The 19,874-nt window shown below is 50.1% G+C and overlaps 1 protein-coding gene across 1 annotated transcript in view; it reads left to right on the forward strand.

Moving 5' to 3' along the window:
* Window positions 1-5,996: 5,996 nt before the first annotated feature.
* Window positions 5,997-19,874, forward strand: part of GP6 (glycoprotein VI platelet) — a 35,392-nt gene continuing 21,514 nt past the window's right edge. The window contains exon 1 of the mRNA XM_059383330.1: window positions 5,997-6,054. Within this exon, the coding sequence (XP_059239313.1) occupies window positions 5,997-6,054 (58 nt within the window). The remainder of the gene's footprint in view (window positions 6,055-19,874) is intronic.

A 19,874-nucleotide genomic window follows, 5' to 3' on the forward strand; every position in this document is an offset into this window, starting at 1 on the left:
CGTCGACCTGGCCTGAAGACAGCTGGGCATTCCGGCGGGACAGAAGACGACGCACTGCCTTCTGCAAGAACTTGACCTTTCTGTCAAACCCTCCTGTCTCCATTGTGACCAATGCAGAGAACTGCAGGCCTCTGGGGACAGTGTCACACAGCAAGCGTGGCCCGAGGGTCAGCTGGGAGGCAGGGAGCGTCCCTGCTGCTGAACTCCCGCCCTGCACCGGCCAGGAGGCATCATGGAACTCGCTGTCTCCGCTCGGAAACCCAGAGCAGTTTTATAACCACTGCCCTGCCCACAACCCCAGCAAGGCCACGGAGGTACCAGATGTCACCTCCCCGATGTGAGCTCCGGCAGGGCTGCGGGAGTTCCCTCGGGGAGTGAGCTCACGCTGCCGCCCCTGCCTCTGAATCAGCGTCTCCCCTGTCCCCACAGGCAGGTGGCTTCCGAGTGAAGATGGTAGATGTCGCAGGAGGGCCTGCCGGGAACCCAGGGCTGACTTTCCGGGCCTGTGGCGGGACCCACACTTGCGTTCGTTTCTGGCAATAATAGCCATTTCCTTTTGTTTTGAATTTAAAAGCAAAATACCAAAAACAAAAGCAAGAGCAAACAGTTCTCCACAAGGACTTTCTCTCAGCCGCCTCCACTGCAAAGGACATTCATGTCCAACGTGGCTGGATGGGCTAGCGGGACAGATGGTGCCCAGACCCACGTCCTATGGGGGAAGGCGAGTGTCCACCAGCTCCGTACAGGCCCCCTTGGCTCACCCCTCCCTGGTCCCTGACCCACCCCGGACTGCGGTGATGCCCCTCTGAGCTCTCCCAGGGCTCCCGTGCAGACACGCCCGCCCACGGCCTGCTGGCTGCGTCCAGTGAGACCACACAGCCCCACAGTGACAGGCCCCCCTGGAGGAGCATCGGGGCTCCCAGGATGTGGGGGCAGGGGGGACATGGGGGCCGGGTGGCATCGGGCCTACAGCTAGCACAGACACACGTGTGCCTGGCCACATGGGGAACAGCGAGTAGGTATTGAGCTCCCTGTCGAGCTCCCCTGTGCTCCGCTCCTGCAGACACGGGCCCCCCGCCAACGACCCCCCTCGCTTCAGGGACCAGGACTGACACCTGCTTATTCCTGAGGAGGCTCTGGTTCCACATCCTCCCTGGGGCCCCAGTGTCCCCACTCTGCTGTCAGCACAGCCCCCCCCCCCCCGCCCCCCCCCCCCCCCCCCCCCCCCCCCGCCCCAGTGTGGTCACCTCTAGGGGCACACACGTGTTTGCTTACCACATCGTCCAGGGAGAACTGGGACCCCTGTGCGAAGATGCAGCCATTCGTGGCGATCAGGGCGCAGCTGTTGTAGTAGAGCCGGTCCCCATCACAGCCCTTCTGGTTGGCCAGCAAGTAGATCCCACCATTCTGGAGAACACACATGGCAGCCGGACCTCACCTCCCTGTCCTCAGCCCTCCCGCCACACCAGCGAGAGCACCCCTGCAGGGAAACCACATGCATGCCGTGGGCCCTTCCAATGCCCGTCGCCACCCCTAGCCCCCAGCCCCCCAGTGCCCTCACATGACCGGAGGAGGTGGGAGTCCAGGGAAGACAAACTCCACACGGCAAAGCCAAGACCCCAAGCTGGCTTCTCTGACCCCAGGCCTATCCCGTGACTGTGTCATGCTGCCCAGTGAGAGAAGCCACCTCGAGGGCACTCCCCATGCTCTGGCTCAGCGCCGAAAAGCCCTCAGCACTCCTGCAGCCAGCGTCGCGACCCTGGGGACAGGTCCGGATGCTGGGGAGTGAATCTGTGGCTGCTGGACACCGTGAGCCAGGAGTCCTGCTCCAAGGAGCAGGGATGGCAGCACCTGCCTCCCTGGTTGCCGGGGTTTAATTAGGTCAGGCAGGTGGGGCCCAAGGAGAGGAGTCCGTGCAAAGTTGCTGAGCCCTGGCCATAACCACGGGCACCGGCACCTGCTATGTAGGCCTTGTCCACCTGGGCTCCGGGGGCTCAGGCGTGGGGGATGCAGCACTGGCCCACAGTGCACACACCCCGGCAGCCTAGTGCCTAACTTGGCGGTGGCCATGGTCACCAGATCAACCCTGGTGTGGGCTTTGCGTAGCACATGGTGGCTGCCCGAGGCATTGGTGAAGGTCTCCATGCTGTCCAGGCCCATGTCCACATGTGGGCTGCGGGCAGAGGCGGTTGACAGGAAGAGATGGGCTGCGCGCCCGCACCGCCCTCCCCAGCCCCAAGGTCTCCAGGCCATGCCGCCAGGGCTGCCGTGCATGGGGCGAGCCTGACCTGTGGGGCGTCCAGAGCTCCTCACAGATCTCGCTCCCGATGCAGGTGTCCTGGGTGGCCAGCACTGTGTCTCCAAAGGACGTGGTCTCCTGCAGCTGGAGGACAGGGCCCATGAGACCCCTTGGCCGTGTCACATCCGGGCTGTGTCCTGACCTCACCACCCTTTTCCTCCCCATCCCAGTGTAGAGTAGTCCCAGCCCACGTGCCCTGGCACCAGTGGGCATCTCACTAGCTTGGGGCTGTGTTCTGCGTGGCCGCAGGGCTCACTGTGTCACTCTGCACTTGAAGCTTCCGTTGGCACAAATTACCCACAGTTATCCTAGTTATTAAGAATAAAGGGTCTCATTTAGCAAGGGCCACCCTACGCCAGCCGTGGCACCGTGCACTTTTCTGTGTCACCCACGCTTTCACTGGCCTGACCCAGTGGTCCCACCCCTGTGCCCAGAAGGACCCAAGGCTCATTCAAGAAACCTGAGAAAGATCGCCCAGAGCCCAAGGGGCAGGGCCGGATGCCAGCGTGTCTATCACCAAAAGCCACGTTCACCAACCACGCATGGCAGGAGCTCCCCAGGAAGGTGCAGAGCCCCCCCGCCCCCCCGGGCTACCGGGTGGGGCGTGGAGGCCCTGAGCCCCCCACATACTGACAGGCCACTTCGACGCCACTGCTACGTGCCGGCATGGGTCCAACTTGGCCACCACCTGTAATCCCAAAGTTACAGAAGAGATGTTACTTTACTCAGTCAAGATATGATCCCGAGGCCTGGAACACATCCTAGAACACCTGGCCGGGCTCCCTGATCTGTGCGTGTGCGTGTGTATGTGTGCGTGTGTGTTTGTGTGTGTGTGTGTGTGTGTGTGACACCCATACTGCCCACGGCAAGAGCCACAGTGTAAACCTGGCCTTTTCTTCTCTGATGCCTCCTGCCACGGATGGACAAGGTCACTGTTCACTGTGGCTGTGAGGACAGCCCTCACCCAGGGGCCCCGCTGGCTACCATGGGACCACTGTGCCCCTGCACGACGGCCATGTGGCAAACGAGAGCACGTGGGCATGGCTGCAATCCACACCCCATCGTGAGAAGGCCAGGGTCAGAGCGACAGGCTGGTGAACTACGTAGCCAAAGCCGGGCTTATGGACCGCCCCTCCTCCGGGGGCCTGAACTGTCCGCGCAGAGGAGGTCCTGGGCAGTCCTCACCCTCCTCTTGGACACATCCCTTGACTTGAACCCACAGTTACTGAAGCCAATTCAGGGAACCACAGTCAAGCAGCTACCCCGCAAAATCCTTCCAGTGGCAGATTCTGTTCCATGTCAGCCCTGTGTGTCTCTCCTGGGATGGATTTTAGGATATACCATGATCCCATAAGAATGAAATGGGGAGCATCCCACTGTCAGGATTGCAGTAGACATGTCTGTTTCAGACACAGACACACGGACACATACAAACACCCACGGAGTCCGTTCTGGGTCACAATGGCTTTAGAATGTGCTCACTGCCCCAGTTCAGGGTCAAAGGAGTGTCCAGGTCACTTGGGAGGTGACCAGACCTGCCATCACCTCAGCCATGCCCGTCCCTGACTGTCCGTGCAGAAGGCACTGAGCCCAAGCTGGCCCCTGGAAGGGCCTCGCTCACAAATCAAAGCCCGTGCCAGAGGCATAGTCTGGCTCCCGGGTGGAGGTAACCTCCATCTGGGTGCCAGGGTGGCAACTGTCCTCCAGGGACAAGGCAGAGGAAGTCGCTGATGCAAAGAGGCCAGTGGGGGCAGAACCTCGTGGGAATCAGGGGAGAGGGACCCTGGTCTGGCTCAAGCCTGTGTCTGAGACCTCGATGAATCCCGGCCAAGCGGTCCGCTAGAGGGAGTCTGTAAATGGCCGTGAGCCACCTGGAGTGTAGTCATCGGAGGACAGAGAACTCAGTGTCACAAGCTGAACTGTGCCTGTTGGAGCGTTGCCCACCCCCGCCCCCCGCCCTGCCGCTTCAGAACCTGACCGTGTCTGGAGCGGGGGCCTTGGAGGACGTAGTTAAGGTAACATGAGGTCACTGGGGTGGCCCTGATCCAGGGTGACCAGGGTCCTCAGAGGAAGAAGGAATCAGGACACAGACATGCATGAGGGATGACACCGTAAGGACCCAGGGAGAGCTCGGCCGTCCACACACAAGGAGAGAGGCCTCGGGAACACCCGCCTTGCCCGCCCCCGCCTCCTGTGCATCGGCCTCTAGGGCCGAGAGGCAAGCATCTGTCATTCAGCACCGTCCCCTCCATCTGGGGTGCTGTCTTATGGCAGCTGGAGCCAAGTGATACCCCGGCAAGCGGAACAGGACCGCAGGAAGAGCCCCGAGAAGGCAGGCCCCCCTTGCAGCACCCTCTGTGTCCCAACTTCCGACCACCTGTGGGAAGTGGACAGAGCAGGGCTCCAGCCATCACCCCAGCAGCTTCCCGTAGGAAGAGGGTGGACGCAGCCCCTGGATCAGACCGGATGATCCCAGCTCGGAAGGCCAGGCCGGCCAGGTCCAAAAGACACGACAGATGCCAGATGCTGGGTCATCACACACTGTGCAAGCAGCCTCGTAAAGTCTTCCTTGAGTTTAGCAATTAGAACCCTCCTTCCCCAACCCCAAAGTTGGCTGCTTGGGTGGTGCCTTGGCCCAGGCAGCAGTCCCAGCAAGAAGGAGCCCACTGAGGTGGGGTGGGGACCCCTCCTCCAGCTCCCCTGGCACCCCAGCTCCCCTGGTAGGTGAGCTGGAGGAGAGGGGGAGGCATGAACGGGCAGAGCATCACTGATGTGAGAGAAAGGAGGCGCCCAGCACCCCCGGGGCTCCAGCCTCCCTGCTCGTACAGGAATCTCTCCCTGTGTTTCGTTTTGTTCCTCCACCCATCAGGGCGGGTTAGGGTCCTGCCCCACGTGGTACACGTTAGCCCAGAACAGGGACATCTGGCTGGAAATTGAGATCCAGTCACACTCACCTGCTTCGTCACATCCTGTATCATCCAGGGGAGAAAATACTCCTCTGTCTGCCTAGGGAGGGAAGCACCACAGACCTAAGGATGAGCATTTCAGAAAGCAAAACAACAGCATCTCAGCTTGAGCAAACACCCGCTCCGAGCTTTGAACCCATGGCTTGGCGGAGGGCTGTCAACTGCGCACGTACCTTAACTGTCCCTGTCGGGGGAAGAGAAGCACGTAGGGTGAACAGAGGAAAATCTGGTGCGTTCTCCTCGCAAACACCACGGTGCCCGGGGGCTCCGACCGACTTGGCTTCCCCATGCCTTGTGGACCAGCGCTCCTGGGACATATGTCACAGCCATTCTCTGCAGAGCCATCACGCTTCCCCCAGGTGAAATCCAGCTGGACGTCCTGATCGGGTCTCTGAGCCCAGAAGAGCACACCGCATTAGCCAACACAACTGCGAACCCCTGTCATCACCAAGAAGACCGAACGGTCTCCCAGGGGGACGAGACAGACAGTCTAACACAGAACTTGGGTGACAGGCCTCTCCAAGGGCTACGTGGAGAGCTGGAATGTAAAAAATAGTTCACAAGTCCAACCCCAAATGGGCTGTTACAAGACGCACCACAAAGACACGGAGTTACGTATGTTTCTTTTTTCTGAGAATTCACAAGAACCTTCTGGGATGATGGCAGCAGCTTTTACTTAAGTAAATCATAAAGCTGGGAAATAGGAGGGTGCTGTCTTCTGTCCTGCGCTAATGACGGGGACGGGGACACGCAACCCTGCTGATCTCCGAGATACCCTGCCGTCCAAAAGTGAGCTCTCTATCCACCATGGGCAAGTCTGCTGATGGCGATGTCACTGCGTCAAAATGCTCATTAAAGGGAAGAGTCCCCCCACCCCAAGGTTTGTCCCTTCCCCTCCTTCCCTGCCACCCCCACCAGGACCCACTTAGGACAAGACCAAAGCAAAGCACCGGGAGTTGGTATGCGGTCACCGACGCACTCAGTCTCTGCTCCAAGGCCAGCGATCACCTTGTACCTGGCTGGTGAAACTCACCGGGCTTCACCCAGAGCAGACATCATGAGTACAGGCCCTGCAGTGTAGCCTTTCATCTGGACCTTGGCTCAGGCTGGCCCAACCTCCTCCCACCGACCCCACACCTGACCCCTCTGCACGGCCTATCCCCTTCTCTGGCCGAATACCCTTTCCTCCCAGCCAACACCCTCTGGAAAAACCTAGCTGCAGACTCCTGCCAAGAAACCTATTTTGGCCGCCATGAGCCTTCTCTGCCCTGGGCAGCTACAGAGCCCCAATGACGCCTGCCTCGCCGTGCTTAAATCTGGGGGCACAACCGAGAACATAATGAAAATGAGTATATTCTCAAATTCTCTGCAGTCAAGAACTGGATTATTTTTTCTCATTTTCTCAGGCCTGAAGCTGTCATGTGGTCATCACTATGGTAGGGACACAGTGACGTGCCCAATCATCGAGACCATTTTGGCACGGCACCCGTGAGTAAAAACCTCTGTCGTTTCAATGGTGCCGAAGAGAGAGCGGCGGCTCTATCTCAGTGTCTTCCGTGACCCTGCCATGGGCGTCATCATGAGAGCATCCGTCTGAAGGAGCCACCATGAGACCCACATGTCCACATGACAGGGACATGTGACACCAGACTCCCAGGAAATCCAGAGACAACACGCCCCAGGAACAGATCTCAGAGAAGAGATTATCCGACAGTGGAAGACAGGAGAGCCTGTGAGCAATGAAAAGGGTTTGAAAAACTGGGACCTGCACAGATCTGAATAAGAGTCTCCAGCCGGGCACAGCACAGAGGACGGGGTTAGAGGAATGAGGCCCCAAGAAAAAATACAGGTACATGGGCGGAGAGAGGACTGAAGACCCGGACTTGTGGTGCCCCATGGTGAAGGCAACAGAATGAAAGCATCCGAGAGCGGGAGACAGAAAATATTCCCCAGATCACAGCCCCGACAGCAGGGGCCCAGGGGGCTCAGCGGGTGAAGCATCTGCTTCAGCTCAGGTCATGGTTTTAGGGCCCTGGGATCAAGTCCCGCATTGGGTTCCCTGCTCAGCGGGTAGCCTGCTTGTCCCCTGCCCGTCCCCAGCTCATGCTCTGTCACTCTCTCTCAAATGAACAAATAAATCTTTAAAAATAATTAAAGTCTCGACGGTCATGTCAACACTGCCGGGTGCACACGGGGAGGGCAGGAAAAGCCTGGCAGCTGGAAGCTCTGCTGGTGAGGCATGGCCCTGCCAACAGCTGTGCACCCTGAAAGCTGCCGGCCAGTGTACCTGCTCCCGGCCTCAACGTGCCTCACACGGTCCCCACTGTCCCCAGCCTGCGGCTCCCCGCGGGCGTCTTGCCTCATCCCTGCGAGGTGCTCACAGGTTCACAGCATGGGTGGGGGGGCTGCCCCCCGACAAGGCCATGCCCAACTGTTCTGCAAAGTCGCCCTTGGTCTGGTGCTCTTGCCGGGACCTGGTGGGTCCCAATGGTGCTGCCAGCTCACACCGGCCACAGTTCTCGCACTCTCTGGCATCGGCTCGCCCGTTCCTCGCTGTCAAATTTTGCCATTGTTCTTTGTACCTTTAGTTGCCTGTTTGAGTTTCTCGGATTGAGAACTTTTTCTGTTTTCTATTGATTTAGGAGTCCCTTATACACCCTGAGCAGCAACCTTTGGGCATTCGGCAAACACTGCTGGGTCCTCACCGCCCGCCGGCGCCCTTCTCAGAGCTAAGGAGACCAGGAGGACAGGGACAGGCCACACTGACGCCGGCCACACACTGCACTCAGTGCCTCACACACCAACTCGTGTCAGCCCCGCAACCACAGCCCTACGGGGTCACCACCATGATGGGTCCCAAGGTGCAGAGGTCGGGTCGCTTTCCTGGCCCCAAGGGGCCCGGCTGGGTGGCAGAGGCAGGGTTCGACCTCCCACCGCCAGAGACACCTGCTCTGTAAGAGCTACAAACAAGCCTCCCTGCGGCTCGCGCTTCACCTAAGCAAGCACGAGAAAACAAGAAAGCGCTCTCAGAAGATGGCCACATGCGGATTCCAGCAGAGATGGAGGGTTGGGGGATGGAATCTTCTGGAGTGTGGGAAATCAGAGCTAAGACCACCAGAGAAGATGGCCCAGGAAATTGGATCCCCAATCAAGAGACGTTCCAGAAACAGAACCCAGAACAGAAATTCGCCCAGAAAGGACGACCTTTCCCGAAGCCAAGAGTCACAGGGCCACAAAGGGCCTCACACAAGGGCCCAAAGACCCACACCAAGGCCCGTAGAACAAAATGTTAAAAGAGTAAAGATAATGAGAAGCTTCTCCCCCAGCCCTGGAGAGAAGAAAACTTGGACTAGTGGCAGGCTTCTCCCCGGTGAGGGCACGAGCCAAGACAACCCTTCAAGGGACACAATTAAAACCATGCAAAAAGTTCTGTTGAACCTAGGGTTTGTTTGTTTGTTTTTTTTTTAAATTCTGCAAAACTATTCATCACACATAAGAGCCCCATAAAAACATCTGCAGGCAGGCAAGGTATCAGAAACCCCCTCAGTCATCCTTGCTTAGAAAGTAGCTGTCTGGATCTCTACAGGGGCAGAAGACGCCAGTGGGCAGGTAAAGCAGAGTGGGAACAGGGGACTGATATCAGAAGATAAACAAAAGGGGGAGGGAGCCACCAGAGGCGACCGGTTGGAAAGTAATTCCCCTAATACGAGCGAGAGTGCCCTGCATCTGGGGACCAGCATTAACTTGGAGACTGGTTGAAAGCACTCCAAAAGAGCAAAGGATCACATGGGGGTGGGGGGTTGTGGGAGTCAGGGCAGCTAGGGACAGGGTCTTAAGTCCCTGGTCCCAGGACAGCCTCCCCTGACGCTGAGCCAGAGAAAATGTGGCGGAGAAACCAGGTCTTGGTCCCTAAGCCGCCAGGGTGCCTGAAAACGTGGGGGCCTGGCTCCTGTGAGGGGATGGGAGCCACACCGGATGGCAGAATGCTCGAGCCCTGCTATAGAGCCTGAGATGCGCGTGCCCCTCATCCTCCACTGAGAGAGGTACAAAGGCCAAGCCTGCGCCCTTTGATACGAGCCATTGTTTCAGAGCTTAAGACACGTGCACCAAACTTCCCCCCAAAGAGGTGTGCGAAGGCCCAGCCTGGTGCTTTCGGACCTGCGCCCCGTTCTCAGAGCCTGAGACCAGCGTGTGACCCACAGCCTCCCCCGAAAGGTGCACGCAAGCTGGGCGCTCTTAGACCCAGAAAGACCAGGCACTCCCAGCCCGGGCCAGCAGGAAAATCTCAGTGTGCGATTGCTGCTTGGGACCTCTTTGGCAGTCTGGAGCTGCCCAGACAGCCGCCACTGCCGTGGCTTTGGGTACAAGCAAAAGATCCTGCGTCCCCAGGGACCGCGACTCGGAACCTGCTCTGCCAACGGCCAAGGGGGAACTTATTTGGGCTCTGCAGCCAGACTGAGGCTTCTCTCTGAGAGGGAGGTCAGTCTTTAGTTTAAAATCTAATTTATCTGATATGAGAATCGCTACCCCAGCCTTCTTCTGACTGTAGTCAGAGATACAGAAGGACACTACATCGTTCTTAAAGGGACTATCCACCAAGATGATCTAACAATTGTAAATATCTATGCTCCCAATATGGGAGCAGCCAATTAAATAAGAAAACTATTAATCAAGATAAAGAGTCATATTGATATGAATACACTAATCATTGGAGAGCTTAACATGCCTCTCTCAGAAATAGACAGATCATCAAAGCAGAAAATCAATAAAGAAACAAGAGCATTGAATGACACATTGGACCAGATGGACCTCATAGATATACACAGAACATTCCACCCTAAAACAACAGAATACTCATTCTTCTCAAGTGCACATGGAACCTTCTCAAGAATAGACCACATACTGGGTCACAAATCAGGACTCAACTGATACCAAAAGACTGAGATTATTCCCTGCACATTCTCAGATCACAATGCTTTGAAACTGGAGCTCAATCACAAGGAAAAGTTCCGAAGGAACTCAAACACCTGGAAGCTAAAGGCCACCTTGCTTAAGAATGCTTGGATCAACCAGGAGATCAAAGAAGAACTGAAACAATTCATGGAAACCAATGAGAATGAAGACACTTCAATCTAAAACCTATGGGATACAGCAAAGGCAGTCCTAAGGGGGAAATACATAGCCATCCAAGCCTCCCTCAAAACAACTGAAAAATCCAGAACACAGCAGCTGTCTCTACACCTTAAAGAACTGGAGAATTAACAACAAATCAAACCAACTCCACACATAAGAAGGGAAATAAGATTAGAGCTGAGATTGATGAGGTAGAAACCAGAGATACAGTAGAACGTATCAATGGAACTAGAAGCTGGTTTTTTGAAAGAATCAATAAGATCGATAAACCACTGGCCACACTAATCCAAAAGAAAAGAGAGAAAGCCCAAATTAATAAAATTATGAATGAAAAGGGAGAGATCACCACGAGCACCAAGGAAGTAGAAACAATCATCAGAAGTTATTATCAACAGGTATATGCCAATAAGCTTAGCAACCTAGATGAAATGGATGCATTCCTGGAAAACTATAAACTACCAAAATTGAACCAGAAAGAAATCGACCACCTGAATAGACTGATATCTAATAACGAGGTTGAAGCAGTGATCAAAAACCTCCAAGAAAACAAGAGTCCAGGACCTGATGGATTCCCTGAAGAATTCTACTGAACATTCCAAGAAGAAATAATATCTATTTTACTGAAGCTATTTAAAAAAATAGAAACAGAAGGAAAACTTCCAGTCTCTTTCTATGAAGCCAGCATTACACTGATTCCCAAACCAGGCAAAGAGCCATCAAAAAGGAGACACATAGACCAGTGGAACAGAGTAGAGAGCCCAGATATGGACCCTCAACTCTATGGCCAATTAATCTTTGACAAAACAGGAAAAAATATACAGTGGAAAAAAGACAGTCTCTTCAATAAATGGTGCTGGGAAAACTGGGCAACTATATGTAGAAGAAAGCAACTCGACCATTCTCTTACACCATACACAAAGATAAACTCAAAATGGATAAAAAACCTCAATGTGAGACAGGAATCCATCAGAATCCTAGAGGAGAACATAGGAAGTAATCTCTTTGATATCAGCCACAGCAACTTCTTTCAAGATATGTCTCCAAAGGCAAAGGAAACAAAAGCGAAAATGAACTTTTGGGATTTCATCAAAATCAAAAGACTCTTAATCTCACAAAACAAACTGAGGGTTGCTGGGGGGAGGGGGGTTGGGAGAAGGGGGTGGGATTATGGACATTGGGGAGGGTGTGTGCTTTGGTGAGTGCTGTGAAGTGTGTAAACCTGGTGATTCACAGACCTGTACCCCTGGGGATAAAAATATATGTTTATAAAAAAAATAAAAAATTAAAAAAAATCTTCAAAAAAAAAATCAAAAGCTTCTGCACAGCAAAGGAAACAGTCAAGAAAACAAAGAGGCAACCCACGGAATGGGAGAAGATATTTGCAAATGACAGTACAGACAAAAGGTTGATATCCAGGATCTATAAAGAACTCCTCAAATTCAAAACACACAAAACAGACAATCATATCAAAAAATGGGCAGAAGATATGAACAGACACTTCTCCAATGAAGACATACAAATGGCTATCAGACACATGAAAAAAATGTTCATCGTCACTAGCCATCAGGGAGATTCAAATGAAAACTACATTGAGATATCACCTTACACCAGTTAGAATGGCCAAAATTAGCAAGACAGGAAACAACATGTGTTGGAGGGGATGTGGAGAAAGGGGAACCCTCTTCCACTGTTGGTGGGAATGCAAGTTGGTGCAGCCTCTTTGGAGAACAGTGTGGAGATTCCTCAAGAAATTAAAAATAGAGCTTCCCTATGACCCTGCCATTGCACTCCTGGGTATTGACCCCAAAGATACAGATGTCGTGAAAAGAAAGGCCATCTGTACCCCAATGTTTATATCAGCAATGGCCACGGTCGCCAAAATGTGGAAAGAACCAAGATGCCCTTCAACGGATGAATGGATAAGGAAGATGTGGTCCATATACACTATGGAGTATTATGCCTCTATCAGAAAGGATGAATACTCAACTTTTGTAGCAACATGGACGGAACTGGAAGAGATTATGCTGGGTGAAATAAGTCAAGCAGAGAGAGTCAATTATCATATGGTTTCACTTATTTGTGGAGCATAACAAATAGCATGGAGGACATGGGGAGATAGAGAGAAGGAACTTGGGAGAAATTGGAAGGGGAGGTGAACCATGAGAGACTATGGACTCTGAAAAACAATCTGAGGGTTTTGAAGGGGTGGGGGGTGAGAGTTCGGGGTACCAGGTGGTGGGTATTATAGAGGGCATGGATTGCATGGGGCACTGGGTGTGGTGCAAAAATAATGAATACTGTTATGCTGAAAATAAATAAAAAAAAAACAAAAAATAATCTAGGTGATCATTTTCCTTTTTTCTTTTATTAGTGTCAGAATTGACATTGATTAACTTTTGAAAGTTAAAATAAATTGTAATTCTGAAGAAAAAAAAAGGAGAATTTCAGACCAATATCACTGATGAATATGGATGCTAAGATTCTCAACAAGATCCTAGCAAACAGGATCCAACAGCACATCAAAAAGATTATCCACCATGACCAGGTGGGATTCATCCCTGGGTTACAAGGATGGTTCAACATTCGCAAATCAATCAATGTGATAGAACAAATCAATAAGAGAAGAGAGAAGGGCCACATGGTCCTCCCAACTGATGCAGAAAAAGCATTTGACAAAATACAGCATCCTTTCCTGATTAAAACTTTTCAGAGTATAGAGGTAGAGGGAACATTTCTTAACTTCATAAAATCCATCTATGAAAATCCCACAGTGAATATCATTCTCCATGGGGAAAACCTGACAGCCGCCTTCCCTTTGAGATCAGGAACACCACAAGGAGGCCCACTCTCACCACTGTTGTTGAACATAGTATTAGAAGTCCTAGCAACAGCAATCAGACAACAAAGAGAAATAAAAGGTATTCAAATTGGCAAAGAAGTCAGCCTCTGTCTATATTTTATGTGGAAAACCCAAAAGACTCCATCCCCAAACTACTAGAACTCATACAGCAATTCAGTAAAGTGGCAGGATTCAAAATCTATGTACAGAAATCAGTTGCTTTCCTATACACTAATAATGAAACTGTAGAAAAGGAAATTAGAGAATTGATTCCATTTACAATAGCACAAAAACCCGTAAAACACCTTGGAATAAACCTAACCAAGGAGGTAAAGGATCTGTACTCGAGGAACCATAGAACACTCATGAAAGAAACGGAGGAAGACACAAAAAATGGAATAACATTCCATGCTCATGGATTGGAAGAATAGACATTGTTAAAGAGTCTACACTGCCCAGAGAGGTCCATATTTTCAATACCATCCTGATAAAATACCATCCACTCAGATACCTAATAAACATCTCAGCCATCTCAGAAGGGATCTTACCTGACAGATCTCAAAACCTCCTCCTTATACTTATCTTCCCATCTCTGTAGGTGCTATCTGTTCTCTCCAATGACCAGGTCACTGAGAATGGTATTTGATGTTCCTCTTCTACTTCCAGTGCCTATATACTCCATCACCCCGTCTCAAATCTCATTATTTCTGTCCTCAAAAGCTCAAGTCCATTTCCTTCTTCCACCACAACCATATTGTTAGGACACAACCACACCCTATAGCATGTTTCCCGATGGCTTCTCTTTTGACTTGGTCTCTAAAATCATGAATCATTGAAAATTTTATATATATATATATAATTCATATATATATTGAAATTATATATATAAAATTGAAAATTATATATATATGAAATCCAATATTTTTGTCAGTCCCTTTGTGGTTCATTATTGTATTTAGACTTAAATCCAGATTCCTTTTTTAATAGTTTTGGGCTTTTGCTGACCTCTCCTGACATTTACACCTCCATCAGGACCCACTTTTCCCATCAGGCACAATTTGTCTTTTCTATGTGTGGGTCACACATGACTCTTTCTCACCTCTGAGTTTGGTTATGTTGTTTCCTCTGCCTGGAGGCAGTTCTCCTTGCGCTTCAGAGATCTGGGTGTTTCTTATCTTTCAGGGCTCATCCCCTAAAGAAACCTTTTCTTATAATGCAGTGTAACTGGTTTCATCCTAGAATTTATCTCTATGTGTAACACTACTTCTATGTATTGGTTCCCAGGCATAGATTCTGTTGTTGGGTATGTTTACTATGGTTTCCCAAACATCCAATAACTTGCTTCATGTAGGGAAGGCATACAAGAAATGTTTATTGAATGGGTAAATTAATCCAACAAGAGCTCAATGATAGATTTTGCTGTTTACTAATTCCTAGACCCACCTGCTCCTGAAAATGGATACCTTTCCATGGTGATTGGGATCTTGGCTCTTGTTGTCTTACTTCTCCTCTCCCTCTTCCTCCTTTTTTGATGCTGGCATTGGGTCAAACATGGTATGCCCTGAAGGTGGGAGGGTGATTGTTGACTCTCCATGGAGAATATTGATGGTGAGACCAAGAATGAAGTGTAAGAGTTAGGAAAATTTGGACTCCCCTCATAGGAAACCTGTCTTATTTTTCAGACCTGCCCTAATACTTCCTTCTCCTTTCTCTCAGCTCCAGCCCAATCATGGACTTCCAGGAAGAAAATCAATGTAAGGGGGAATGAGAAGGAGGGGCAGCTAGGGTGGGGGAAGGATGTTTTCAGGGAAGATAGAAGGCATCCTGGAAGAAGCAGAGAAGGTGGGGGAACATCCTACTGGATGTGGTGCCATTGCCCTTCCCTATTTCAGTTACCCATCCCTGAGATGTTGGTTACAGGACTCGATAATCTGCAGGTTCTCTCTGGAGGCTTAACCCCACATTCTTCCTTGGAGGTGATGTCTTGGAGGACATCCAGTCTGAGAAGGATATACAGATGGACATGCTGGTGAGTCTCTCCTTAACTACATCCTCTCTCCTGCCCTCCCACAGATGCTTTCTTAGTCATGCTCTCCTAGTCAATCAACTTCTGCTGTGTAGGCTGCTGAGTCAGTGATACTGTGGCAGCCCTGGCAAACTGGTGCACCATCTGCCAAAGACTAGGATGCTGGGCAGCCCTGGGTTTTGGGTGTGGGGGGAGGTCTGGGGACCCTCTTGCCCTGCTGCAGGAGAAGGAATGGGTACAACAAACATGAGTAAACTGAAGACACACCTAACTCAAGATCCGGCAATTTCTTGTTGAATACCTTTTTAAAAAATTATGTTACATTAGTCACTGCATCATTATTTCTGATGTAGCATCCCATACCCATTGTTTGTGTGTAACATACAGCGGACACATATTTTAAAGATATTCTCACTTATGCAGTTTCTTCAAAGAGTTGAAAATAGAGCTACCCTAAGACGCAGCAATTGCAGTACTGGGTATTTACCCCAAAGATACAGATGTAGTGATCCAAAAGGGCATGTCATCCCAATGTTTATAGCAGTGATGTCCACAAAAGCCAAATGATGGAAAAAGCCCAGATGTCCATCAATAGATGAATGGATAAAGAAGATGTGAGATTGTGAGATCTCTCTCTCTCTCTCTCTCTCTCTCTCTCTATATATATATATATATATATATAATATTATGCAGCCATAACCCCCCCCCCAATTTTGCCATTTGCTACAACGTGGATAGAACTAGAGGTTATTATGCTAAGCGGGATAAGTCAATCAGAGAAAGACAATTATCATATGATCTTAACAATATGAGGAATTTGAGAAACAAGACAGGGGATCATAGGGGGAGGGAGAGAAAGATGAAACCAGAGAGGGAGACAAACCATAAGAGACTCTTTTTTAAAAAAAAAATTTATTTCTTTTCAGTGTAACAGTATTCATTGTTTTTGCACCACACCCAGTGCTCCATGCAATCTGTGCCCTCTCCAATATCCACCACTTGGTTCCCCCAACCTCCCACCCCTCCGTCCCTTCAAAACTCTCAGATTGTTTTTCAGAGCCCATAGTCTCTCATGGTTCACGTCCCCTTCCAATTTCCCCCAACTCCCTTCTCCTCTCCATCTCCCCATGTCCTCCATGCTATTTGTTATGCTCCACAAATAAGTGAAACCATATGATAATTGACTCTCTCTGCTTGACTTATTTCACTCAGCATAATCTCTTCCAGTCCCGTCCATGTTGATCCAAAAGTTGGGGATTCGTTCTTTCTGATGGAGGCATAATACTCCATAGTGTATATGGACCACATCTTCCTTATCCATTGGTCCGTTGAAGGGCATCTTGGTTCTTTCCACATTTTGGCGACCGTGGCCATTGCTGCTATAAACATTGGGGTACAGATGGCCCTTCTTTTCACTACATTTGTTTCCATTAGAGACTCTTAACCTCAGGAAACAAACGGAGGGTTGCTGGAGTGGAGCGGGGTGGGAGGGATGGGGTGGCCAGGTGATGGGGAGGGTATGTGCTATGGTGAGTGCTGTGAATTGTGTAAGACTGATGATTCACAGACCTGTACCCCTGAAACAAATGATACATTATGTGTTAATAAAAAATAATAAAGATTCCCACATATGTCCAGAAGGGTACCTGTAGAGTGATATTTAGCTCAGTATTGTTTATAGTGGAGATACTTAAGCATAATCAAGCTGTCCATTATTGGGACAGTGGGAAGATTAACATGTTGAAACAAGCAACTGTCCTGTAGACATATGAATGGTCTGGAAACGCTGAGTGTGCAATGGAAAAAGGAATGACTTCCACAGCATTTAACAATTACAACACAATATACAGTTTGCAAGATACAAAATAAAGTTTTTAAAAAAGATTTTATTTATTTGTTTGACATAGAGAGATCACAAGTAGGCAGAGAGGCAGGCAGAGAGAGAGGGGGAAGCAGGCTCCCTGCTGAGCAGAGAGCCTGATGCGGGGCTCGATCCCAGGACCCTGGGATCATGACCTGAGCTGAAAGCAGAGGCTTTAACCCACTGAGCCACCCAGGCACCCCCAAAATAAAGTTTTGCAGAGATGAATGAATTTGCATGGACTGTCTCAGAGCTTCTCCTTGGAGGTTGAGAATTGAAATGAGAACCACAGGGCAGAGACAAATCACGGAAGAGAAGGATGGCCTTGATGCAGGTGTGCATGTGCTAAGCCAGAAGAAGTCAATTACTCAGCTCCCAGCACCCACCCTCCAACTAGAAAAATACATTTTCTTCCAAGTTCAAGTTTTCCTGTTTGAATGGGACTAAAGCTGCCTCACCTGTTTCTCAGCCTTGGGTGAGGGTCAAACAAAATAGTGCCTGAAAAGTGAGTAAGTAGGATTGCAAAGAGATATTTGCACTCCCAGTGTATCTCAGTCTCAGAGCCTCCTGAACGATCCAACCCAGTGGCTCTCGACTGGCCATGAGCCTCCTGGAAGCACAGGTCAGCCTGCTCCCACTCCAGCAGTCATCTGGTTCCAGATGTCAACAGAGCTGAGGTTGGGACCCCCTGATCTGGCCCCTAACATTTCTTTTGTCTCAGCTTTATGGTCCTTGATTCCAGCCACACTAACCACTTCCCACCTACATGAACATGCCAGGCTCTTCACCTCTCCAGGCTTTGGGTCCTGCTGAACCTGCTGGTCTTCCATGAATATTCTTATGAGCAGATATCATCTCAAATGTCCCCCCCCACCAAGGAAAGCTCCATGAAACTGTTATGCTAAGGAGGTCCATCAGGTAACAGTCCATCTCAGTGCCTGGCCAGCTTGGGCTGGTGACAGAAGATAAAGGAGTTTCTGTGAGCTTGTGTGCAAGTCATTCTACTGAGGGGATGGCTCCAGCCTGGTGAGCCTCATGCGGGAAAAGACAGGCTGATGAGGGAAAGGGGGAGAGGCTGCTGCATCCTCATCACATCCTGTGTCTCCATTCCAGCCCCTCAGGCTTCCCTCCTGGGCTACCGAGCTCTGGACGGGCTGAAGGACCATGGCCGCACCCCTGTCTGCCCTTCTCTGTCTTGGTGAGTCCCAAGGCTTGATCTGGGAAATGCTGAGGGATAGGCAGTGGGCTATGAGACTAAGAATGTTAAAAAAAAATTGCATCAGAAAAGGATTTCAGGGCAATGGGTGACCTGTGAGGGTCCCTTCATTGGTGGGTTGGGAAAACAGGGACCCAGGGAGGTCGTGTTTGTCTGTTACTTCATTCTAGTCTCTTGCTGGATGGGTCAGGAAATAAACAGGTCTTCCGGTTTTGGCTGAAAAATTGTCTCTGTATACCAGTCTTCAAATTTTATCTATCTATCTACCCATCCATTCATTAATTCATTCATTTATATATTTTCTATTTTATTTATTTATTTATTTTTCCCTATATATTCTTTTTTCCTTTTTTTATTATAGTTTTTTTAAATTAAATTTATTTATTTTCAGCACAACAGTATTCATTATTTTTGCACCACACCCAGTGCTCCGTGCAATCCGTGCCCTCTATAATACCCACCACCTGGTACCCCAACCTCCCACCCCCCGCCCCTTCAAAACCTTCAGATTGTTTTTCAGAGTCCATAGTCTCTCATGGTTCACCTCCCCTTCCCACTTCCCCCCAACTCTCTTCTCCTCTCTAACTCCCCATTTATATTTTTAATGTGGACTTGGTGACATCAGGACTAGATTACAGATTTGCCAGCAAACCTCATGGCACAGGAACAAATAATTCTGCCATTTGCAACAATTCTGGTGGGCCCCGAGGCCATGATGCTAGGTAGCATAAGCCAGATGCAGAAAGAAAATCCACACAGTCTTGCTTACATGTAGAATCTAGAAAGGTTGGATTCATGAAGGCAGAGAGCAGACTGGTGGTTGTCAAAGTCTGGGGGTGCTGCAGGTGGGAAACAGTGAGGTAGGGGGACAGAGAACAAGCTTGTACTTGTAAGATGAGTAAGTTCTGGGGATCTAATGCACAGAATAGTGATCGAGGCAATAATACTGTAGAAACTTGCTGACAGAGTAGATCTTATGCATTTTCACCAAAACAAACCAAACCAAACCAGAAATCAAAACAACCTATGTTTTCAACATTTTGAGGATCCAAAGGGACACATGCACCCGAATGTTTATAGCAGCAATGTCCACAATAGCCAAACTATGGAAAGAACCTAGATGTCCATCAACAGATGAATGGATCAAGAAGATGTGGTATATATACACAATGGAATACTATGCAGCCATCAAAAGAAATGAAATCTTGCCATTTGCAACAACATGGATGGAACTAGAGCGTATCATGCTTAGCGAAATAAGTCAAGCAGAGAAAGACAACTATCATATGATCTCCCTGATATGAGGAAGTGGTGATGCAACATGGAGGCTTAAGTGGGTAGAAGAATAAATGAAACAAGATGGGATTGGGAGGGAGACAAACCATAAGTGACTCTTAATCTCACAAAACAAACTGAGGGTTGCCGGGGGGAGGGGGTTTGGGAGAAGGGGGTGGGATTATGGACATTGGGGAGGGTATGTGATTTGGTGAGTGCTGTGAAGTGTGTAAACCTGGTGATTCACAGACCTGTACCC

Source organism: Mustela nigripes, chromosome 17, assembly GCF_022355385.1.
Source record: "Mustela nigripes isolate SB6536 chromosome 17, MUSNIG.SB6536, whole genome shotgun sequence".
NCBI lineage: Eukaryota > Metazoa > Chordata > Mammalia > Carnivora > Mustelidae > Mustela > Mustela nigripes.